The sequence below is a fragment of the Chiloscyllium plagiosum genome, unplaced genomic scaffold (assembly GCF_037043375.1).
Source record: "Chiloscyllium plagiosum isolate Xiang-an unplaced genomic scaffold, Cpla_swu_hap1 HiC_scaffold_7, whole genome shotgun sequence".
In the NCBI taxonomy this organism is placed as follows: domain Eukaryota; kingdom Metazoa; phylum Chordata; class Chondrichthyes; order Orectolobiformes; family Hemiscylliidae; genus Chiloscyllium; species Chiloscyllium plagiosum.
Window position 1 is genome coordinate 88263335 of NW_028270145.1, and position 26515 is coordinate 88289849.

The 26515-nt window shown below is 39.0% G+C and overlaps 1 protein-coding gene across 3 annotated transcripts in view; it reads right to left on the reverse strand.

Annotated features, from left to right (window-relative positions):
- The window catches only part of LOC122551730 (zinc finger E-box-binding homeobox 2-like), a 151022-nt gene that overhangs the window by 106290 nt on the left and 18217 nt on the right, over window positions 1–26515 (reverse strand). For 2 of the 3 annotated variants that reach the window (XM_087989233.1, XM_087989234.1), the window contains exon 3: window positions 7590–7622. The exons of the other annotated variant lie outside the window; for it this stretch is intronic. In XM_087989233.1, coding sequence (XP_087845359.1) covers window positions 7590–7622 — 33 coding nt within the window. The remainder of the gene's footprint in view (window positions 1–7589; window positions 7623–26515) is intronic. 3 annotated transcript variants of the gene reach the window in all.

Here is a 26515-nt window from a genome sequence, read left to right on the forward strand (position 1 = left end):
GGGCGCCTCCTAGCAGAGCGCTTTAGGGAACGTCTCCGGGACACCCGCACCAATCAACCACACCACCCCGTGGCCCAACATTTCAACTCCCCCTCCCACTCTGCCGAGGACATGGAGGTCCTGGGCCTCCTTCAGTGCCGCTCCCTCACCACCAGACGCCTGGAGGAAGAACGCCTCATCTTCCGCCTCGGAACACTTCAACCCCAGGGCATCAATGTGGACTTCAACAGTTTCCTCATTTCCCCTTCCCCCACCTCACCCTAGTTCCAAACTTCCAGCTCAGCACTGTCCCCGTGACTTGTCCGGACTTGTCCTACCTGCCTATCTCCTTTTCCACCTATCCACTCCACCGTCTCCTCCCTGACCTATCACCTTCATCCCCTCCCCCACTCACCTATTATACTCTATGCTACTTTCTCCCCACCCCCACCCTCCTCTAGCTTATCTCTCCACGCTTCAGGCTCTCTGTCTTTATTCCTGATGAAGGGCTTTTGCCCGAAATGTCGATTTTGCTGCTCCTTGGATGCTGCCTGAACTGCTGTGCTCTTCCAGCACCACTAATCCAGAATCCTCCTAGTTTATGCCTTCTCATGCAATCAGTTTTTCAACATTCTTTTTTCTCTCATGTATCTATACAGATTCCCCCTTAAATATCTTTGTGCTGTTCACCTTAACCATCCCAAGTGGCAGCAGGTTTCATGTTCTCCCCATTTTCTGAGTAAGAGGTATTTTTCTGAATTCCTTATTGGATTGATTAGTATCAATCTTACATTTATGCAGTGAATAGAAATATATTCGAAACTTCAAAGATCATTTTTAAGTTTCAATCCAAATTCCCATAATCAGTCAACAGCCACTGTTGAATTTTCAGAAGTGTCAATTCAAAGTTTGAGACATGTGAATATCATGCCAGAACTATTGCAGAATGGTTGAAACTGAAGGTCAGTGTCATACTCCGTTGCTCCAGAGTTATTTCTCATTCATCATTTTTAGCAATTGCTGTATTTAAATGCATGTTCCAACATTAGCGACAGCCATATCGCAAGCAGCAAAATAAGAAAGGATTTTGAAAAAGTATTGTAACAGTTGTTCTGAACTTTGTAGTTTCAACAGTACCTCAATTCTCTGTGGGGTCATTGCTGATCTTATAGATTTCTTTTGCATGCCAACACAATTTAGTCCACTAAATCGCCATCATTAAGAAAAAAAGGACACAGTCATAACTCAATCCCATAGATTGCAACATTATCTTGATATCCTAGATTTTTTTGCAGGATCATCTCCAAGGATCATGCAAGCACCTCACTGGTCTTCTATCCTTGGGATTTTGCCTTTTCGCTTCCGAATATTTATCTCGAAAAATAATCCATACGTGTTCAAATTGAAAGTAGCTTGTTAGAAATAAATCATTTCATGTGCCAATAACCATTTACAAACTTGATTTTTTTTTCTCGAATTATTTGAAGCTCTCATATGATCATCTCTGAGATTGTAAAATGGTCCTTGTATTGTATACCTTAAAACCAAGATATAATTGGAATATATTTTCTGCCTCAGGAGTAATTTCTTTAACTATTAGTTCATGACTGGCTCTTTAAGAAAATCTTTTGCCTATTCAGTTTGTTTAAATGGGCAACCCTTATTTTTAAACAGGGAATCTAATCTTTTCTTTTCTTTTTAAACTGTTTAATTTCCTTCTGCCAGTAGTATCAAAAAGTGTGGCACTGGAAAACTACAGCAGGTCAGGCAGCATCTGAGGAGCAGGAGAACTGATGTTTCGGGCGTAAGTCCTTCATCAGGATTTATTTTCAACAGGTCTAATGAAGGGCTTATACCAAAGATGGTCGATTCTCCTGCTCCACTGATGCTGCCTGACCTGCTGTGGTTTTTCAACACCACACTTTCCACTCTGATCTCCAACATCTGCAGTCCTCACTTTCTCCTTGTGCATGTAGTATTGCTCTTTCAGGTTTCAAAAAGAAGGCTTAGCATCACCCTACTCCTTGCTTATCATGAACGCAATGTAAAACTAACTCCATCTCAACTCTGCCCCACACTACCCCTCCACCAATTATGGTGGTCCATTTATCTGTTCGGGTAGGCACTTCAAGTTACTATTTAATGAAAAGTAGCAAGTTAACTCAGTGTACTGGTCAACCAGAAACACAGAACCAGAAAGCAGATTATCTTTTCATCCATCTTACTGTTGTTTGTGGGACTCTGGTGTGTATAAAATTGTTGTTACAGTTACTAACAGAACAACAGAGTAGTTGTTGTATGTGAAACATTTTGCGATATTTCTGAGAGATGTTTCCATAGTGTTCTTATAAAGCTCAACTTCATTGAATTATATCTTACTCAAAATAGCTAATGACAAAACTAAGATGTATATTAATAAGGCCTATTACTAACAAAGTTTAACCTCAATGTGTCAAATCTAACAACATACATTAAGTAACAAATAGGAGGCCAGATGTAGATGTACCATTGCAAAGGCAATTGCTGAAGTACAGCTTCAACTATAGTTGGAAGATTAATGCTAACAGATAAAACTGCCTAACAGCAACACAAAAAAGGGGCAAAACTTTCAGCACTAAACATGGGCATTAAGTTATGATGCTCAATTAACCTGTGCTAGTCAATTGCAATATAAATAGCCCAGCAACCTCAAGCTGCCTGTCACTTGAATGATCTCTGTGCTTGGGCAGTACAACCCATGACTGCTTGTATCAGCAATGGGTCAATATCACGAGTGGATGGAATCAATTAAAGCTAGCTTACATCTCTCAAAATGGAGGTGCATTGTGACTGAATCAGGTGCTGAGTTGCGACCTGGCAAAGGATGAGAACTAGCACAACAAAGGAGAGCAAAATCTCTAAGATCTTCAGATGCTGCTTTGGAGGATATAGAAAGGAAGAGAAATGTTTTGTATCTTCAGGGAGGTGGGAGAAAGGAGGCCTTCCAGATTCACAATCAAAAAGTGATAAGAGTAAATAACCATGAGGTTTAATGCCAGGAATCAAGCCCCCCAGGACCTGGATGCAGTGTTGCAAGAAATTTAATGACCTCTCACATGTAGTCAAGGTCAGTGAATGCATCTTCAGTTCTCCTATCTTCAAGCTGTAATTGGAGCCAGAGCCATTGCTCAAATTACTACACACACAATGCTCATTTACCGACAACCTCTCTCAATAATGTTCTTGTGTCTCTTCACCTTTCCACGCAAATCTCACATGCACATTTACAAGTTGTACACAATGCCAACTACTCAACCATCGCAGCCACATTAGAAAAATGGATTACAAAATACTCAATGACACACTCCCACCTTTTGAATGACAAGTGATGTACAAGCAAAGGCATCAGCAGCTTATTGAACGTAGCTAGGTGGGTTTTCATTTCCTAAGCCTCATCCGTGGAAGAGGCCAGGTTGGCTGTATTGCAACAGCCATTGCTCTGGGAGTGAATCCATCAAAGATGATGGAATCCCCAGGCTTCTCACATCCTATTGCATCTTCATCTAATACTGTCAGCTGATTGACAATGGTGAAAATATGAGCTCCTTACTTCTCCCGCTCTCTGCACACCACAATTTTAAACATGTCACCTTCTAATTTCCAATGCTGAAAAGTTCCAACCCTGGACATGCAGTGGAAGAACACCAAGAGAGTAGTGATAAACACACATAGTAGCAACATTGACTTTTATACTCGCAGTCATCAACTCAGACAGTGATGTCGTGCATAATCTTTGAGGATAGATTAGAGGTGGGATCTGCACTTACTGATTTGCTGGATATGAGTGGCTTGCAGACAGAGCAGGAGGAAAAGAGAATGCAAGTGCCATCTCCTTCAATGGAAAGGGCTCAAATGAAAACAGTGATGGGGTAAGTACAAAAGGAGGCTTATGGATATACAAAACTATGCAAGATGTTAGGTTTGTTTGGAAGAACGTTTCTGGCAATATAGAACATGGAAGAATCCAGCACACTGGCATAGGGGTTTATGTAGACCTTCAATCCCATTCACTCCATCATGGCAGTGGGGACAGGTTCCATTTGCACATGTAGGCTCATTCACTGTGGAGTGCATTAGCCATGCTGCAGCCACTGAAGTAGCACAACCCAGATGTGATCTACTGGAGAGAGCCATTCTTTCCCTTCTTCCTATTCCAATTTTCTTCCTAGACTCTTGTTCTGCTCTGCATGCCCTCTTCCCACTCTCCCAGTCATGCTTCTTCTTGCACTCAACTTTGTAAGTGACTGGTTTGTACAAAAATCCTGAACACCTGATACATTGCAAATCTTTTGAAAGTTGAATCAACTATAGAAAGCACCAAACATTTGTCAGATCATAATAATAGTCAAAAAAAATCAACCAGCAATTAACTTGTAAGTAGTTAATGATCCCCGGTGATAGTGCAGGGGTGAGGCACAGGGAGAGATGGTATTTGTCCTACCAACTGCTTAACACATATTTAGCTCTGCAAATGTTTAAGAGGCTGGAATGCTGAAATTTCATCCTGGCATCAAATCAGTATTGTATCTAAAGTGCCATTATGATATGCTTGTTCTGGGCATTCACTGCATCCCCATCAACACCTCAGCATTAGACTATCTGGCCCAATTCAATCTACTCATGTGCCATGCAACGAGAAGGGTATTTCAGAGTTCTAAAGCTGCTGAAAGCACCCAAAACTATTGCCAATGTCCCTAATAATTCAACTGAAGAGTTTAACATGCAAATAAGAAACTTCAATTCTTTCCTATTTGTCTCATTTTCTTCAGTTCCAAAACTCAATATTACTGACAGTTCGAGAGTGGGCAGATTTATTGAACAAGTACCAAGTCAACTCTCTGGTGAAAGCTATAAATATTGTGTATTAGCGAGATTTAGTTATTCAGAGTTCCTGTGATGAAAGAGCCAGCTATAATTTTCCAGTTGCCATCACAAAATGGTCAATTGCACAGCAGCTAATTTGAGATACAAAACTTCCCCTCTCAGTCACTAATGCAACATAGACCAATTCTATGATAATTGGAGTGATAGGAAACAATTTTTAGCTTGTCTACATTTAAATACAGCTCAAAACAATAAAGGCAATACTGTTAAATAATGTTTTATACGGAGATATGAATTCCTATGGACTTTACCATCCAATCTTCAACTATCATGGTGATATTGGTGAAAGTTACATAACTCGGGAGAGTACCTGACACTTCATGATATTTGAAGACTATAAAATTGCTCAGGATTTTCATAATGAATAAACACTATCTGGCTCTTCCACTTCCTCACATTGTGCACACACAACAGCACCACGTAATCAGCATTTCCATTCTTCCAATCATAGAAAAGAAAAAAAGTGATAAAATCACGAAAATAACATTTACAGTTCAGGGTTCAGTCCCAGTAAGATGGTTATCATAGATTGGAGTCACACTGCAGCCAATACAAACTCAAAGCAATGGGTTATTTGACACCAAGGTTATAGGACCACTTTCATACCAATGTGTTCCCAAAACCATCCCGCATCAATACAAAACACAGTGGAACGACATTTGCTGCAGATTGCTTCTGTCATTTCATGGAGGTCTTTTTGCTTAGAGAGAGCTGTGAACACTTGGATCTGACTGTGTGGTAAGAAAATAATAATTAAACTGTACACAGCTATTAACAGTTTTCGTAAAATAAATTTTAAAAGTGACAGTAGGAGGGAAAGGATAATAAAACCATGACATCGGTTTCAAAAACTAAATGGGAGAATCTATAGAAGAAAATTAGAACTGTAGAAAGTGTACAGCGCAATACACTGTGTGTATAATTAGAAGGACAGGTATTAAAATGTTATTTCTATGTTGTGACAGAAACATGATTCTACCTCTTACTACAGTAAAATGAGTTTTAAACACACAAATAAATAATTTCAAACTGTTCCATTTTTTGTCAAGTTGCTTAATTTTTTTCCAAACATTTTATTAAACTGAGGTATAGACAAAGTGATCACTTAACAAATGCTGATTTGGAATCCAGAACAAGAAACTATGAGCAGTATCCAAAGTGAAGCATCCATTTTATACAATAATAAAAAAGGCATTAACAGGCTCAGTAAATGAAAACGTGAACTAATGTTCTAAATGACAGAAAAGAATGGTTAATGTGTTAAACTATACAAGCGAGCCACACAACATTATTAAAATAATTAAATATTAATTGCACAAATGTGTAGTTAGTGATTGACTGCAAATGTTGACTATTTTTCTTAAGTTCTTGCAATAAGAAAATGACCATGTGCAAGAAGACCTCAGCCTCTATCACATCATTTCCAGACACAGCCTCTTACCACCTGAGACAGATCACAATTCATGTTACACTTACTCATGCACACCAAGCAATACACAAGTTCAGTGTAAAGCGACTTTAAAAGCTCATCGGGCACATACTTTGCTTGTATGAAATACCTTATTCATGACAGAGTAGCAAGTGCCTAGGTAATTACTGGAATCAAGGTGGCCTCAGAAGTGTTTAAATCTACAAGGACACTGAGAGCATGAATAATGCAAAATAATTTGCATCTAAATTTTTTAAGTGTTCTTTATTCAAAAACTAAGATGCAGTTACGATTAAAGTTTGATGAGTTGGCGGCAGAATGCTTCCTAGCTGCTGCAGCAGAGTCGCTTATTTTGCCAAACTTAGTTAAGATGAAGGGAGCAGGGAGGGAAAGACAGTGATGGGGAAAAAAATATAAAATGGGGAAATGGTTGGGATACAGAACTGGAACAATGACACTAGCAACAGCTTCCAGTTTACAAATGGTGTCAGACTGCCACTTGTGAACTCTAATCTGACAGGGGCAATTTGATATCATAGCTCTGTTTCAGTCTAATTTATTGCATATATAGGACACAACTCCCTGTGTACCCATTTCACAGTTTTTCAAATGAAATTACTTTCATACACTATTTCCCAACATACCCCTTATATGAAAGTCAGAGAAAACATTATTAAAATTTATGCAAGGAGGTATTATTATGTTTGATCAACCCACAGATGGCAATGAATTCAAAACCTTAATACAGTCAGCAGTAGGATTAAATGCATACCTTTTATTTATTCTTAGCTTTGATGAAAGATATCAACCCACAATAACTTCCCCAACCCCGACTCTACCCCAAACCCCACCTTCTCCACTTGATATGGGGAGGCAGGGACTTGTCAGTAAGAATTAACAATTATCTTACAGCCATTAGAAACGTTCTTAAAACTGCTGGCTACCAAAACACATATACTTACACACACACTGCATCTCACACACACACACATTCATATAGAAACATGCATGCACACACACACACATGCTGAAACACAAACACCCATAAACATGAAGACAGAAACATACATATGCATACACACAGACACAGAAATGCACAAACTTACATGCAAGCACGCACACAAACATACAGAGGAATGTGTAAATTCACAAGTGCACACAGAACCACATAAACATACAAGCACACAGACACAAAGCTATACATGAACACAGCACAAAACCTAGGGTTAAATTTGCTGATCAGCTGTGTCCGACTAACCTTCAATCGAAGCACCTGCTAGTTGCCCAGACTCTGGGAGAGAGAAAAAAAATGGCATGTAAATCAACATGGGGAATGAGCTGGCTGACATTGTGTATAAAATCAGAGCTTTTTATGTAGAATCTTTATTTCGTACAGACTCCTCCGTTTGTTCATCAATATATTACCATTGTCAAAGAGGACAACTTTACCAAACAATACCATGTTTGGCTACTCTTAACTTTCTGAAGAACTGAAAAAAAATGGCTGGGCACATTCTTCATTTAACAATCTGACACCGTGTTAAAAGAATATCTTCTGAAGTATGAGATGCATCAGAAATAATCTGCTTGGCTGTTGAAGCTTTTGAAAGACAGCTTACAAAAACTGTAAACACTTTCCTCAAAGTGGGGTGTGTGGAAGTTTGTGAGGGGTGGTGTAAGGAGTAAGAACAAGAAGGCTGAAAAAATATCGTGAAACATAAAGTTTCATCCTGTTATCAGCAGCAAGTAAACAGAGAGTAAAAGAAACGAGAGAAAAAAGTTAAGTCCATTGCATTTTTGTCTTGTTTTGGCTGTGATACAAATGCTCTGAGCAAACCACTAGATTTTCTGTGATTCTTCTTCCCCTTCTACTTTTCATTCCAGGATTTAAACAAAGAGAAACAATTTTTACTCCTCAAACAAAGAATTCCCCTGAACGGACCCCCTGCCCAGCAGGTCACCTATCTTTGCGACAGTTTTCCTTTTCCCACGCTAACCCCGGGGCTCATTTACATACGGACTCTGTTGTGACAATTAGTTTCAGGTGAGCTGATTTCTATGAAGCTGGGCCCAAGACACTGCAGCTCCTTCAGGCCTCCCTGATGCCTTTCCTAATTGCGACTGACTGGCACCAGACACAATCGCCCTCTTGAATCAGCAAATTGTCGTCCCCAGTAACATGTTGCGACCTCATATTGCACAAATCATATCACTGCGCCCAGCGAGGTAAACAAGGAATAGGATGAATTCAAAGGCCCGCACAATAACCAGCCGACCCTCCCCTTTCACCGCCCGACTAGTGCAAAGGCTTCTCTCTCTTCCGCCCCCACCTAACAAAAAAAAGTAAAAAGCTGTTGTGTTTGGTGCCTGGGCATCTTTCTGTCACATTTCTGGAGCGTTGTCAAGTTCCTGTGTGCAGCAATGTATAATTATCATGTATCCGTGAGGGAGTGTGTAATTTCCACCATTGATGAAAGGGATCCAAGACCACTGAAGCTGCCCCGTCTCAGCCCCACAATGCAGACTCCCCCCACCCCATCCGTTTTTTCCCCCTGCTTTGTATTTTTTCAGTTTCTTTTTGCTCTCTGCCTTCCACCCGAACCCCACAACTTGCACAGCCCTCACATCTTTTGGCAAAGCAGCTCAAATGGACGCTCGCATCCCATCAGTACCGACATGTCTTATTTCAAAGTGTCGCCACACATTTTAACAACCCCTTTTCCCCCAAAAAACAAAACCTATCAATCTGCAATCCTTAACCACACTTTGCAGTCCTCTCTCTCTCTCACCCCCTTCCTTAGACACAGAGAGGGAGGGAAAAATGGTGTAATGTCTGCCTGGCTGTGTAAGTCTGATTTGGTCTGCCCTATAAACCCTCTAGATCCCAGCCAAATTCATCCTTAATGTATGGGACCAGATTGAGTCACCACCAAACATGCTGTTCGTCGTTCTCAGACGCACAGGTATCTACAACATTACAAAGTGGGAACTCCTGACGATTTTGCTTTTTTCTTCAAAGAAACACAGTGACTCCCAGGGACTCATCAACTGTCACATTTCCGTGGAGTTGTTTCACAAACCTGAATAGCTGAAGAAGAAAGCTCTTGTCTTTTGATAATCCTTAACAGAGCTCTGCTTTAGCTCCCAAGGAGTTCTGAACCTCACAACAGCCAGAAAGCACAGAAAGATTTGACCTGAATCACTGATGTAAAATGTGAACCATGTTGTCTTGAGAAAAGTATAAAAGAATATTATTGTTGATCATGAAACCAACACTTTCTTTGTGTTGGTATAGCAATCCCTGGAAGAGATCAATTTGCTTGTAAGAAACCTCAACCCACCCTTGACATTTAACACTCTCCCCGTGATTAAAATGAAGGACCTCAAAGCAGCTTCTGTCTGGGATTCTGCACCTGGGGCTAGAGGAACATCTTCCTTAACTTGGAAGACCTTGCTTTTTTTTTAGATTACTCACAGTGTGGAAACAGGCCCTTCGGCCCAACGAGTCCACACCGACCCACCAAAGCACAACCCCTACACCTAACAATACAGGCAATTTAGCATAGCCAATTCACCTAACCTGCATATTTGTTTTGGACTGTGGGAGGAAACCAGAGCACCCGGAGGAAACCCACGCAGACACGGGGAGAATGTGCAAACTCCACACAGTTAGTCGTCTGACGCGGGAATTGAACCCAAGTCTCTGGTGTTGTGAGGCAACAGTACTAACCACTGTGTCGCCCGTGCTATGTTGCTATTGAGCACATTTCAGTTAAAGTACAGGGCCTTTTACTGCCTTATGCAAAGAACTCCAAAATCCTGCTAACCCCTTCCTTTTGGAGACGCACAATGAGTTTGCATTCCAAAGAAATTCAGTTGTTTGGTATATTAGAAGTCATTATACTTGGCATTTCTGGGTCAGCCTTTTCGATTAGAGGCCATGCAGATACATTGAAACCTTTAGCGAAGGCATGCAAAGCAATATCTTTTCAATCTAACTTTTGGTAAGATTTCAGCCCATTGTGTCCACATTCTGTTTAACACCTTGCTTTACACTTCTTCAATTGCAGTCTTTCAAAGAGTTGAGCATTATATTTTATTAAGGTTGCTAACAAAAACCCTAGATCGATGTCTGCTCAAATTGACTTTCTTTCAAACATTGGCAATGTCCAAGGGCTAATATTAACATATCAATTTATGATTATAATTGGAATGCTGACTATTGCTGAAACTGCTGGTTAATAGTGTTTAGGGTAACAGGGTGGAGTTCTTAATGGGATAACATATACTGGAGAAGAGGATCCTAAAGAGGTGTAAAGATAATCTGAGAAGAATGTGAGATAGTCATATTGAAAAACTGTTTTATCGCTATCACATTTTTCAGGTCCAAAAATGCTACTTTCTTTGTTGACATGGTGAGAATGAAATGTGAAAGTAGACAGTGGCCGTAATGCTAGGTGACACCTATTGTAGAGTAGGCCTAGTTATGTTATTATGGACATTGCCCATGGTGCATTAATCAGTACCATAATGGAGCAGACATTGTTATGTTTCAAATATGTGTTACATTACTGCAAGAAAGACTTACTGCAAGGTATTTTATACACATAAGAGGAGCAAGAGTGTTGCTAGGGAAAGGGTAGGTACACTCAAGGACAAAGAAGGTAATTTATACATGGAGCCAGAGGAAGTGGGTGAGGTCCTTAATGAATTCATTGCATTGGTATTCACAAAGGAGAAGGAGAAGGTGGATGGTGAGTCTCGGGAGAAGTATGTTGATATCCTGGGGCATGTCAATATACAAAAGGAGGAGGTGTTGGATGTTTTGAAAAAGCATTAAGGTAGACAAGTCTCTAGTTGGGATCTATACCAGGAGGCAGGTGAGGAAATTGCTGGGGCCTAGTATGACATTTTTGTATCCACCTTAGCCACACAAAAGGTCCCAAAGGACTGGGGATTTCTGTGGTTATTCCTTTGTTTAAGAAGGGCAACAGGAATAATCCTGGAAATTATAAATCGGTGAGTCTTCTGTCAGAGGGAGAAGATTCTTCGGGATAGAATTTACATACATTTGGAAAAATATGGATTTATTAGCAAAATGCAGCATGGGTTTGTTGGAGAAAGGTGATGTCCCACAAAAGTGATGATGGTAGGGTGGAAGTTGTCGTTTATATGGACAATGCCTTTGACAAAACTTTTGACGAGGTCGCTCACGGCAGGCCAATACTAAGGTGACATTACATGGGATTCACAGTGAGCTGGTAAGATGGATACAGAATAGACTTAATCATAGAAGACAGAGAGTAGGCGTGAAAGGGTGTCTTTTAGACAAGAGATCTGTGACAGAGTTGTTTTTCAGAGATCAGTGCTGGGACCCCTGTTGTTTCTCATATGAATAAGAGAAGCATGTAGGTGGCCTGATGTGTATGTTTATGGATGACAATAAGATTGGGGGAGCAGCAAATAGTAAGGAGCATTGCCAGCGGATACAGCAGGATATGGATAGGCTGGAGACTTGGGCAGAGAAATGGCAGATGGAATGTAATCCAGCCAAATACAAGGTGATGTATTTTGGAAGATCTAATGCAGGACAAAAGTAGTCAATATATGGCAGAACCCTTAGTAGCAGCAACATACAGAGGGATCAAGGTGTACAGGTCCACAGTTCCCTGAAAGTGGTAACACAAGTGGATAATGTGGTCAAGAAGGCATAAAGCATCATTGGTTAGTGCATAGACTATAAAAATTGGCAAGTCATGTGGCAACTGTATAGAAATTTAGTTAGGCCACATTTGGAATATTATGTACTGTTCTGGTTGCCACGCGACAAAATTGCAGAGGCTTTGGAGAGGATTCAGAAATGGTTTACCAGGATGTTGGCTGGTTTGGAGGATATCAGCTATGAGGAAAATTTGGGCGTGTCAGTGGGAGAGCACTTTGGGGCCAACGACCATAATTCTATTAGATTTAAAATAGTGATGGAAAAAGATAGACCAGATCTAAAAGTTGAAGTTCTAAATTGGAGAAAGGCCAATTTTGACGGTATTAGGCAAGAACTTTCAAAAACTGATTGGGGACAGATGTGTGCAGGTAAAGGTATGGCTGGAAAATGGGAAGCCTTCAGAAGTGAGATAACGAGAATCCAGGGAAAGTATATTCCTGTTAGGGTGAAAGGAAAGGCTGGTAGGTATAGGGAATGCTGGATGACTAAAGAAATTGAGGGTTTGGTTAAGAAAAAGAAGGAAGCATATGTAAGGTATAAACAGGATAGATCGAGTGAATCTTTAGAAGAGTATAAAGGCAGTAAGAGTATACTTAAGAGGGAAATCAGGAGGGCAAAAAGGGGACATGAGATAGCTTTGGCAAACAGAATTAAGGAGAATCCAAAGGATTTTTACAAATACGTTAAGGACAAAAGGGTAACTAGGGAGAAAACAGGGCCCCTCAAAGATCAGCTTGGCGGCCTTTGTGTGAAGCTGCAAAAAATGGGGGAGGTGCTAAACGAGTATTTTGCATCAGTATTTACTATGGAAAAGGATATGGAAGATATAGATTGTAGGGAAATAGATGGTGACACCTTGCAAAATGTCCATATTACAGAGGAGGAAGTGCTGGATGTCATGAAATGCACAAAGGTGAATAAATCCCCAGGACCTGATTAGGTGTACCCTAGAACTCTGTGGGAAGCTAGAGAAGTGATTGCTGGGCCTTTTGCTGAGATATTTGTATCATCGGTAGTCACAGGTGAGATGCCGGAAGACTGGAGGTTGGCAGTGGTGCCACTGTTTAAGAAGGATGGTAAGGACAAGCCAGGGAACTATAGACCAGTGAGCCTGACCTTGGTGGTGGGCAAGTTGTTGGAGGGAATCCTGAGGGACAGGATGTACATGTATTTGGAAAGGCAAGGACTGATTAAGGATAGTCAACATGGCTTTGTGCGTGGGAAATCATGTCTCAAAAACTTGATTGAGTTTTTTGAGGAAGTAACAAAGAGGATTGATGAGGGCAGAGCGGTAGATGTGACCTATATGGACATCAGTAAGGCATTCAACAATGGGAGATTGATTAGCAAGGTTAGATCTCACGGAATACAAAGATAACTAGTCATTTGGAAACAGAACTGGCTCAAAGATAGAGGACAGAGAGTGGTGGTGGAAGGTAGTTTTTCAGAATGAAGCCCTGTGACCAGTGGAGTGCCACAAGAATTGGTGCTGGGTAGTCTACTTTTTGTCATTTACATAAATGATTTGGATGTGAGCATAAGAGGTACAGTTAGTAAGTTTGCAGATGATACCAAAATTGGAAGTGTAGTAGACAGCAAGAGGGTTACCTCAGATTACAACAGGATCTTGACCAGATCGGCCAACGGACAGAGAAGTGGTAGATGGAGTTTAATTCAGATAAATGCGAGGTGCTGCATTTTGGGAAAGCAAATCTTAGCAGGATGTATACACTTAATGGTATGACCCTAGGGAGTGTTGCTGAACAAAGAGACCTTGGAGTGCAGGCTTATAGCTCCTTGAAAGTGGAGTCGCAGGTAGATAGGAAACTGAAGAAGGCGTTTGGTATGCATTTGTTTATTGGTCAGAGTATTGAGTACATGAGTTGCAAGATCATGTTGCGGCTGTACAAGATATTTGTTAGGCCACTGTAGGAATATTGTGTGCAATTCTGGTCTCCTTCCTATCGGAGAGGTGTTGTGAAACTTGAAAGGGTTCAGAAAAGATTTACAAAGATATTGCCAGGGTTGGAGGATTTGAACTGTAGGAAGAGGCTGAACAGGCTGGGCCTGTTTTCCCTGGAGCATCAGAGGCTGAGGGGTGACCTTATAGAGGTTTACAAAATTATGAGGGGCATGGATAGGGTAAATAGACAAAGTCTTTTCCCTGGGGTTGGAGAGTCCAGAACTAGAGGGCATAGGTTTAGGGTGAGAGGGGAAAGATATAAAAGAGATCTAAGGGGCAACCTTTTTCACACAGATAGTGGTACGTGTATAGAATGAGCTGCCAGAGGAACTGGTGGAGGCTGGTACAATTACAACATTTAAGAGGCATTTGGATGGGTATATGAATAGGAAGGATTTGGAGGGATATGGGCCGGATGTTGGCAGGTGGGACTAGATTGAGTTGGGATATCTGGTCGCCATGGATGGGTTGGACCGAAGAGTCTGTTTCCATGCTGTACTTGTCTATGACTCTGTGACTCTAGGACAAATCCAATTTTGTTTTCACTTGAGTGTTGAAGGATGAGAGATGGCCTGAAAAGAATTTACAAAATTATTAAAAGCATGGATAGAATAGATAGTTGGAATCTTTTACCCAAGGTAGAAATGTCAATTACTAGGGGACATGGATTTAAGCTAGAAGACATATGAAAGGCAAGTTTTTAACAGAGAGGGTAGTGGGTGCCTGAAATGACCTGCCAGATGAGGTGGTAGAGTTTGACACAATAGCAATGGTTAAGAGGCATCTTGACAGATATATGAATAGACAGAGAATGGAGAGATACAGACCACATAGAGGCAAAAGGCTTTTAGTTTAGAAAGGCATCCTGTGTCAGTGCAGTCTTGATGGGCTAAAGGGCCTCTTCCTCCATTGTTCTTTCCATATTACCCTGAGGACAAACTATGTTAAAGTGAATGTGAGGTTACAGTTTTTTCTAAACCAGAACTTCATGGACTGTCAAAACGTGTTTCCCCAACTCTAAGAAAAGTTATCACATCAGGCCTACCAGCTTATGAGCTGTACTTTCCATTTCAAATATCTGCAAAAACGGTTTGTCACATGCATTTTATTTTTACACTGCTACTATCAGGAAAGGCCCATTCTTGACAAGGTTACTCTTTTTTTCAGAAAATATGGCAGTAATGCCACATTTGAAGAATATTTCATGCAGGCACTGTTCCAAGAGCAGACCAAAACCACACCCAAGCCCATGCTGCTCAGTCAACTCCAGCTGCAATGGAGACATTTTGGGGATGGTGCCAACTTTACATGTCATCTCTTGCGATGTCATAATTTGGGTATTGTTTTTTGTTAGGAAATATGGTCGATTTTTAAAATTCTTTTACAGAATATGGGTATTGCTGGCAACTCCAGTATTTATTGCCCAACCCTAATTACCCTTGAAATGAATAGCTGGCACAGGCCATTTTAAAATGTAGTTATGAGTCAACCCAATTGCTCTAAGTCACATGTAAGACAAACCAGGTAAGGAGATCAAATTGCCTTCCCTGAAGAATAGTAATGATACGGATGGATTTTTATAATAATTAATGATAGTTTCATGATCATCATTACAAAAACTAATAAAACTAAAAATAAATTAATTGCATGGAATTTCGTTAGCTGCCATTTGAACCTGGTTCCCCCATAGCATCAACCTTGTTCTTTGGATTCTTAGTCCAGTGATATTACAACTATACCACTATCTCCCTCTTATCAGACACACACAAGCAAATAAAATGTAGGTTTGCAACATCAAAGCTAATCAAAGTTGCAATAAGAATGTAAGAACATAAGAACTAGGAGCAGGAATAGGCCAACTGGCCCTCAAGCCTGCTCCATCATTCAATAAGATCATGGCTGATCTTTTGGTGGATTCAACTCTACTTACCCACAGACACACTATAACCATTATTTCCTTTTCTGTTCAAAAATCTATTTATCTTTGCCTTAAAAAGATAACCTCAACTGCTTCACTGAGGGCAGGGAATTCCATAGATTCAATGGATGACATCATTGTCTTCCATAAAGTATAAATATTTTAAACTGTCTTCCTGTGAGATAATAACACTGACATTGTCTCTTCAAATGTAAATGCATAACAATTTTAAATCAAATGCATCCTTAAATCATGATACTTGCTTTGACATGCTATTACTTTAATGATTGTTTGATATTGTATTTTTAGCAGGTAAAACTAGTCAGATTCCCAATTTAACCGTAGGATCACTACAATGCAGAACAAGATATTCAGCCTTTCAAGTCTATAACAACTCTCCGAAGAGCATCTCAGCCATACCCAATCTTTCCACACAACACCACATTCAGCATAGTCAATCCAGCTAACCTGCACATTTCTAGAGTACAGAAGGAAACTGTAGCACCTGGTAGAAACCCACTCAGGCATAAGAATAGCATGCAAACTCCATACAGACAGTCAGCCAAGGCTGGAATTGAACCTGATCCATGGCGTGTGAGGAATCAGTGCTAACCACTGTGCCACCATGCTATCCCTCTTGGCACAATAATTCTCCTTTCTATTAAAGGTGTCCACAGATAATGAGGCATAGCTTCATATACACCTAATAGAGAATGCTTACCAGATATAAAGCTGAAATAGTGGTTTGTGGGTTGTTTTATGAGGAAAATCTGGACAGGTTAGGCTTCTATCTGCTAGAGTTTAGAAATGTAACAGCAACTTGATTGAAATACTTAAGATCCTCATGAGGAGGATGTTCCTTCTTTTGGCAGAGCCTAGAACTAAGTGGTCACTGTTTAAATCTATGAGGTCAGTTATTTAAAACAGATTTAAGGAGATTCTTACTGGAAAACCTCAGCAAAATGTTAACATTTCAGGTCGAATGACACTTCCTCAGAACAGGGAGGGTAGAGTCTGTGAAAGGGTCACTCGATCTGAAACGTTAACTCTGATTTCTCTTACTGATACTGCCAAGCCTGCTGAGCTTTTCCAGCAATTTCTATTTTTGTCTCTGATTTACAGTATCTGCAGACCTTTCGGTTTTTATTTAAAGAGATTATTATTCCCTTAGAGGGTGATGAGGCTTCAGACATTTCTTCCTGAAAAGGCTGTGGAAGCAGAGTCTGTGAATATTTTTAAGGTGAAGGTGCATAAATTCTTGGTGAGGTGGCAAGAGTAGGTGGGAATGTGGACTTGAGGTTACAATTAGATCAGCCAGAATCTTATTGAATGACAGAGCAGGCTTGATGGTCTACTACTGATCCTTGTACCTTTGCATGCTCCATCATACATATCACCTGCACTCCAAGCTTTCAGTTTTAAGGAATGGGCAAAAGAGAATGGAAAATCATTGTTCAACTCCAAGCATCCTCCCATATCCCATATCCTCCATCAGAGTGCAGTTGACACGTTGTTTGCATTCTGTGAGCTTCTGCTCTCATAAACCAAACAGAACTGAACAGCAAATTTAAACAGAGTCGTATCATCAATCTGATCTATCCTAAACGCAGCACTGATCATTTCTTCCATACTTGTGGTAAGGTGTAATACATAGGACCACAAGCCCCATTCCAGGGTGCTCAGAGAGTCTGAATATTCATGCCAATTTTAAAAAGAATATTTTACTTGCTCAGCAATTTTATTCCACACCTTTCCTCTTGCTTTGAAGCTGTCTCATGAGTTTTTCCATCATTTACCTTGTGTGCATGGATGCACAAGTGCCAGTTTTGATTATGGACCTAGGGAGTGGTCGTACAATCATCATACTTGAGTTGGATGTTATCCTCCCACCTTGTCCACGCAGCACATTTCCAGCAGGGATGTCTGGGTAATTTTCAGGACTTGGTTCTCTAGATAATTTTTACAGCCCCTAACATGCAGTAGTAAGGTTAATTGTAGCACCCCTATCGTTACCCAGCTGAGATCAACTAACTTAGCATGGAACAGGGAGCAGATGACCACCTCTCTGCTTTATATATTTCATCTACTAGTCATCAATGATGTCCCAAAATTGGTTTTCTAAATTCCACACATGGTACATCTTTCAGATCTAACATTAAATATGAGGCATCATGCTCCACCTATCATTTTAGGCAGACTTAAAAGATATTGTGGTACTTCTCAGAGAAGAATAGGGATGTTCTCCAATTGTCCTAGCCAACAGTTATCGCAGAAAGATAGATACCCAACCATTTATCCTAATACTGTTTGTGGGACCTTGCTGGGCACAAATTGGCTACAACATTGCAACAATGACCTCAGTTGAGAGAATACTTTTCAACTCTGAAGCACATTCTATTCCAATGCAACATATTTCTTCTTTCATTTATAACCACAAATAAAAATATAAATCAATTCCAGATTGTGATTTGGACTTGAAATCCAAATGATTTTTATAAACTATCCATACTTCACTCTCATGATTAGTGGTATCACTCCAAACCTTTCAACTCAGTAACCCACATATTCAACGTTGTCTCAAGTGACAGAGGGAGGCTGTTTTTTGCTTTAAAGCTACGTAGACTCTGAATTGTAACTACAGACTTAGTAATTTGATACCTAATGTATTTTGAAAATGTAATTCGTATTGTTTTCAGTTCAGTATTGAATGATCATTTTGTTTTTAACAGTGATGGTGCAATTAAACAAACTCTCAATGTGGATAGTTAAGGGGAAAGGGTGGGATATGGAGCGAGGGCAGGCAATAATGGGTGACAACGACATATGGTGACACACAGATGTAGTGTGACAGGACACAGGCCTAACATCTGTTGTAACTTCCGAAGGGGTTACATATTTATTCCACATTGAACTCCTAAAAGAACGAATTTACATGCCAAAAATCTTAGAAAAGGACAAAATGATTTCTGACACAGCATGCCTGCATGTTGAAAATTAAAATCTCCAACATGTGACATTAATAAAGGTCATGATACTCAACATTGCTGTGTGAACATTTATGTTACATATAATTAAGGATGTTGCTTTGCTAAGAGGCTACGGAGGTCACAAGTGAATTTGTACCTGATCTGTGCTTCTTAACCCTGCTGCATAAATTCTTTTTAAATTACATTTCGTGTACAAAATTAACTCGAACAACTGGTTTGATGTTTTGTTTCAAACTCTGAAATGCAGTTGGTCTCTTGCCAAATTGTGTTACCAATTATTGTGAAAGAGCTGTACACACTGTGAAATAAACTGACATTTGTAGGATAGTTTGTGCCGTGTGTGTCTCTCCCCCTCCCCCAGTTTACATGGTGCAACAGAGATAAGTCAATGCAGAAGCAACACAGATTTGCTTGTAAGTAGGGTCTGTGACAGACCATGCATTTTGACATTTGTTGCCATTACTGGACTGTGATTTCAATTTTAAAAAATACACTGTAACAAAACAACATCCTTGCTTGTAATAAGACACCCATGTGTGATACAAGGCAGTTACATAATCGGCAGTTTGAGCTCATCTCCTATTTTGTATAGTTTAAAATGTCTAGTTGACTCTGATCTTTTAATTGTCTTAAACACAGGCATTCATTTTTTGTTAATCTAAATAAAATTGTAGTGATTTATCCATTTAAAAAATGTATATAAATGTAGCAGTTGTGAAAACAATAATTACAAAAAATTCTTCTTTATATTGTGTAGCTTTTAATGCAATATAAGCAAATGCACATTTGTCAGTATGTTTTTCTGGGAATAAAAGCTAGTTAGGTGACTGTGTGCAATTTCTTCTCACTAATAGGGCCAATACAGGTATGGCTTTTACCTCTCTTTACTTATTCAGCAAGACTGGCGCCTCTGCCCTGCTTGTTTATATATTGAAGAAGTCAGGACTGCTTGCTGCTACTTCAGGGAGACCATTTCCTCACAGGTTGTTCAACTCACTGAATGATTCAATGCAAGCAAGTTGAGGTTATCAATGTAACTATCACTGACCATTATTAAAGGTATTGCTTTAGGATGAGATACTTCACCACATTTTATTATTAAGTAGCCATCACAGACTTCCTCAGAGACTTCAAACCAGGTGTAATCGCAATGCATCCCTCAGCTGGATAGTTTGGGCTTCATTGATTAAAACAGCCCTGCTCAAATCATACGGACATTACATTTAAGATGCAGTGTTAATCCCATGTTCGCAACTTGCAGGAGCATGTCAGCAAGGTTTCACCTCACTAAAATTCCAATTTCTATTCAATCTTGCAAAATTAACACGAAACGGCGCATCAGCAGAAACCTCCCCCACTTTACTTCATTTATAAATTGCAAGAATGATGCTATTATATATTATTAATTTCTGCTGTTCGCCACTGCAGTGATAGCACCGAGCCGCGGATGTTCTTGCTTTGTAATTAGGTTCTAGTAGGGCAGCCATCCGTCCCTTTTCAAAAATTTACAGGATTCTTAATCACACTGCTCATTTGACTGTGCAGTAGCAAGTACAGTGAAACACAAACAGGCCACGTTCGTTTACACAGGAACACCTGCTTAGCCTGATAGCAGATGTCACCGTGAAGTGAGAGAGAAAAAAATCAAAAGAGAGAGACCAACCACGTGACAACAAGTAACAAGTAAATTTTCCTTTACCTTTGCAACCCAATTGAAATATTAACTCTACCCACCCTTCGTCGATTTGTTTTTCGAAGTTTGATTATGTAACCCTCTAACTCCACATACTAAAATTTTACAAACTTTTGCCAATTTGTTTGCTTTTGATAGAAAGATGTCTTTGACTTACATTTGTTCACTGCTAATAAACTGTAGCTCTGGAGGACAATGTAAAATTTTTAATTTTCCTGAGAGGGGGAAGGGGATGTCAGGGGATAGGCTTCTTTTAGTTGCAGTGTTTTAGTAGCATTAAGAATGTTTGTGAAGATTCCCTTTATTTGATAATTGTAGTAAAAAAAACTGAAAAGAAAGATTTCAGTAGTCAACCTACATAACAGCCAGATGTATTCCTGTCACCAATTCTGTATATCAAACGCTATTTGAAAAGTGGCAATGATACAATTTTCTCTTGAATCTTCCAGGTAATGAATGTGCTGAATAGCCAAAAAAGGTGTCTTGTTTCACATTAAGAACATCTTTCTTTGATAATATCTGTTCAATAGGAATATCAATTTGTAAATTAGATATGTTTCCCTCTGTTCCTTAAATAGAGGTAAGACTAAAAAATAAAACTGATCCAGAACTTAAAATGTATAGACAATTCCTGCAAGGACAGAATCACTCACTAGCATTTATTCCCAGTAAGGCATATAGATAAATGTGTGTTTGCTTATATTGCATTAAAAGGACATAACATAAAGAAGAATTAATGTGAATTATTATTTTCATAACTACATTTTTATTCAGGAAGGATTCATCTGTTTTATGAAAGGAACATTCCAATAATATTGTAGAAATTCTTTAAAGGAAAATTGCTACATTTGTAATATTTCTAGCAGAAACTTTGGTACAGAAATGGTAAATACTGCAGCAATTAGGATACGTGCAAAACGGTGATGGTAGAACTATCAGTGATTCTGAACAGATTCAGGATTTCATTGCATCTCAAGATGTTTCAAAAGGCATGGTGCTCTGTAAAGTACGGCAATTCACATGCCTCTAACCATTTTTGATTTCTACAAATTGGCCTGCATGTAACACATTGAAAAGTCTAGCTTGCAAGACAGAAAATCCGCACAGCATGGGTCCTTCAGAAAAGTCATGATATAACAGTTGCCAGAACACTATACTGCTGAATGCAATGAGAATTATTTTCTCAGAATATTAAAGTTTATTTGAACAAGTAAAATGCTTCAGTATTTTTGAAGTTTATTAAGTGGAATTGTCAGGTTAGCAGAAAATGAAGTAGATTTTACATATCACAGCACAGCAGTAGATCATAATATTGTGACGCACTGGAAAGCAGTTTTTTCACTACATGGTTAATGTATATCTTTGGCCCCTGAAGTAAGGTATTTTGCAACTCTAGTCCTTGTAAAGTGATCAATATGCAGGCATGTGTGAGTGTAGCAGAGACCAAGTACTTGAAGTGTAAAAGAAGAGTCAAAAGGACTTTAGCTCACTGATTGTTCTTTTTTGGTATTATTGTGCTTTTAATGTTAACTATTTTTAATCTTCAAAGTGAAACAGGACGCAATCATGAATTTCTTTTAAAGTGTGTTCTCTTTTCCCATCCATAGACTACCGCTTTAAGCCTTCCCCCTCCATTATGGATAAGCTTTCAGAGCTCTTAGGAATATCGGGCAAGGGACCCTTTGCTTTCAAGGGCATGCGCAAGCCATATGAGTAATCACAAAGGAGCACCAAGGGAGTTTTAAGCTTTGACAGTTTTATATTTGATTGCAATGCTAATTCCAATGCACATTCTGTACCTGTTGTCTTCAAATGATGTGTTGACACTTTTTGTACTCACTATAGTTGCCTGCTGAATGAATACTTGTTGCATGTGAAAATTTATATTGATCCAGTCAGGATTTGATATGGACAGGATTTCTATTCGTTGTCTGCATGGCTTTCATCCCTATCTAAATAATCAGATGTCAGGAAAATGCCTTTGATTTCAGGGTTTATAAATACTATCTGAATGTAAATTCTGTTGTATGTTGGTATGTCAGTGAGGGTCAGATGAAAAGATACATAACTATTAATCTCTACTCTTTTCACAAGCTTTCCAATTGCAACATGATTCTGTCCTATCAACATAACAGGCATGTGCTTATGAGTGAGTTAAGGCAGAGGGAAGAACTTTAAGCGGATGCACTGTCTTCAAAGCAGCTGGCACCAAGATCTGTTAGAATTGACATACTGATTGCTTCAAACATACGAATGTGCATTTCATAAACTCCATTTTTAAAGTGTAGACACGTTTAGAGCTCTGTCATTTTCCCACATGGATCAATTATATGCCCACGTAATCCTGTTACCTGTGAAATCCATGCATGCTTTCTCCATTTGCTGCATATCCAAGGCGTGCAAGTTACATTATGTGGATATAAGTAAACAGTGTGTTGTGATGAAATTAGGGATTGTTTTCCCACTGACAGCTCTGAAGCTGAGAGCGATGTCACCCTTTACCCTCCCCCGAGAGGGAATCAGAAGACAGATTACCAAGTTATTCAATCCAGAATCAAAAAAATAATGGACTATGAAAACAGTCCATTAAGCAATGTGGAGATAAATAATCATCTACTTTTCTCTAATCTGCAGGTATGACTGACTGCTTATCGAGGTTGTAGTCAGGAACTTGGTTGCTCAAATGCCCTCACTGTATTTTACAATATATTTGGAGGCCATATTATTTCCTATAATATTTGATTTATGCTCTGTATATTTCCTCTATTTAGAATTGAATTGAAGAAAAACAAACTATTTAAACCAATAACCTGATGTAGTAATTTTAGGGACTACTTCGTTGTGAATAGCCTGTTGCCAATTTCTACCTGGCTTGTGCCCGAAACGTCGATTCTCCTGCTCTTTGATGCTGCCTGACCTGCTGCGCTTTTCCAGCAACACATTTTTCAGCTCTGATCTCCAGCATCTGCAGTCCTCACTTTCTCCTAATTTCTATCTAGTCTATCACAAGAGGAAGAGTCCCAGGGGGTGAGGATATGGCAGTCATCAGCATCGTGACTCTATATCTAAGCATCTTCAAGAGGGGAGGAGAAAAACATGGAGGAAAAATGGTACCTGAATTGATTTAAAAACTTCTGATTTTTTCTGTATTTTTTTTATTTGCAACAATACTGCTGTGATACTGATAGAAGCAAAAGTGGGGAAATAATCTTGTGAATAAGAATTTAATTCATGTCACTGATAAAAATGACTTTGCCTTCTATGAGCTCACAGAATGCAACAATCAAATTCTGGGGATTGGGATGAAAAACAAATGGAGCACATCACAGAATCACAACCTTGTATGAACTAAGACATTTACATCAACCCCCAAGGAACAGACCCCTTATGTCAGGTCAGGGATGCTCCTGGGATCTTTGAAACCAGATTGATGGCTCAAATGCGCACAGGAGTAACTCCAGAAGATCACATAATTGTGGCATGAGTAGGAGAAATAACAAATATATTGTTTACCTACAAACTAACAAAATTATTATTAGGAATAATGAGTTTATGGAACTGCTCTATTCTCATAATATTCAGAATGCAACATACAAACGCACACAGAGCAGAAATAAGACACAATGCACATACAACATAATAAAGAATCAATACAACACAAACATATAATGCAAACATGTAATATACAAAGCTTGGGTTCTCAATGTCTTCTACATCTATTTTCTACCCTTCAATGGTCTTGAGCCAGCTCACTCATGCTAAACTTGTCGACCACAATTTGTTTCCTGAAAGGTTCACCAAATCCCAGAATACCTTATGAAATATTGCCTGATCTGCTCACTGGAATGGCTCAACAGAGCACAAAAGAAGCGTCAAAAAGTGGCTACATGCTTAGCGCGATCTACAAGCACTCGGTGCACCATACTATTGTTCCAGTTAAGCAGTAAAGATAAATAGTGGTGTGTTAACCAGATTTGACATGCTGTGTAGAATAGGCATCTTCAGTCCCAAGACACAACCAAACACAAAATACAAACATTTCACCATCCACTTTGGACTGGATAAGGCTTTGACAATTTGTCACTTGGGTGTAAGAGTCCATACCTTTGCGACTGGTCATAGAATACCAAATGGTGTACACATTGTTTTTGGAATCTGACAGTGGTATATGGTTTAATTAAGGCTGTAAAGACCAAACTTCATCTTGTTCTCCCTTGCAGAAGCCTGGCTTTGTCTCTTCATTTTATTGAAGGAATCATTTTCATGTTATGATTTTAGGGATGAGGTAAGTGGCAGAGCAGAAGGACACAGCTACACTAACCCCATTGAGGTTAGATTGTTCTCTTGTGCTACACAAGGCTTGGTTTTGTGTCTAATATTATGAAAAGAATAATTCAAACTGTATTTGTGACTCACATTAGAAGACAGATTGTACAAACCAAGCAGAACTTAGGTTTGAAATTTTCACAGAACTATTTTAGTGGCATTTGCAATTACCTCCTAATCTAGACAATCAATTCCTATCTAATTATTTAATTATCATTGTCTCAATGCTATGAAAGACCAGATTTGCTATTTTATTCCCTTTTATTGTCTTTTTCTGAGAAAATTGACAGATTGTGATCACTCTGGATTTACACAAACTATCTAAAACATTCATTCTGAATTGAATCTAAATTCCACACTCTCTTTAATTCATTTAAAAGATTTTATCAGCCATTGAAACAGAAACTGTCAGATGTAACCTAATGGAGGTATAAAATAATAGACTTCATACGATGATACCATTCCGGAATGCTTCCATGCAAGTGGCTTTGGCATACTTGTAAAGCCACTCTTAGAGAAAATTTACTCAGCATATTGGAAAAACAGTAAATGAACCAAATATAAAGCTCATCAAAATAATTGTCTGATTTAAAGTACTACAAAGTAAACAGTTTAACAGAAGGCCAGAAATATGAAGATGAATTTGTTGGGTAGAATCATGTTTTGTACAAAAGTGCTCATCTAATTAGAAGACAGGTAAGGTGCAAATAAGTCTATTCAAACAGAACGCATACACAAATGTCTATTTAAGTTGAACACAGGTACAGGCTATTCAAATTGAGCACATTTTGCAGAAACAAATATTTTAAAATACAGTTCATGCTATGTAAAATGTGTTTTCCTAAATGGAGCACATATTTTAGAAATATGCTGATTTAAATTGAACACGCACTGTTTAAATGTATTCCTTTAGATTGATGGTACAAAGTAAATATGCCCATTTTAAGAGTCCATAAACTATATAATCATCTGCATGCCACAACAGCTGTATAAATGTATTCAGTTAGACAACAAAGAGCAGAGTTCATATTAGATTAACATGTTTATTTCAAGCAGATCATGTATGAATTCATCCAGTAAAATAATGTATTATTTAATTCTGTTCATTAAAATAGAGCACAGATTTAACTCAAAAGAGCTAACTTATTCAGGTACAGCACAGCTTGTATAAGAAATAAATAGTGTTACTCTGCATGAACAATCCATTTAATAGAGCATGGTTGCAACCTTTGCATTCATTTCAAATGATGTGTACAGTACAAAAAGCTCCTTTTAAATAGTTAGTATATAATTATGTACACTTGAATTCACCACCTGTTAAGACCACTTGGGGGTAGTAGTAGAGGGTCACTGAAACCTAACGGAACCGTCTGCAAGCATAAGCCTTAATATTTGGAAGAACTACAATACAGGGAGAAAACTGAATGAAGAAAAAAAGAAGTAAACACTTTATAAACATGTTTATTCAATTACAGAAAGCAATTTATAAATGTTCCCATTTAACGACAGTGCAGGTACTGTGTAAACAGAAACACTGTGTGCTGTATAATTGTACCAATTAAACATGCTTGATAA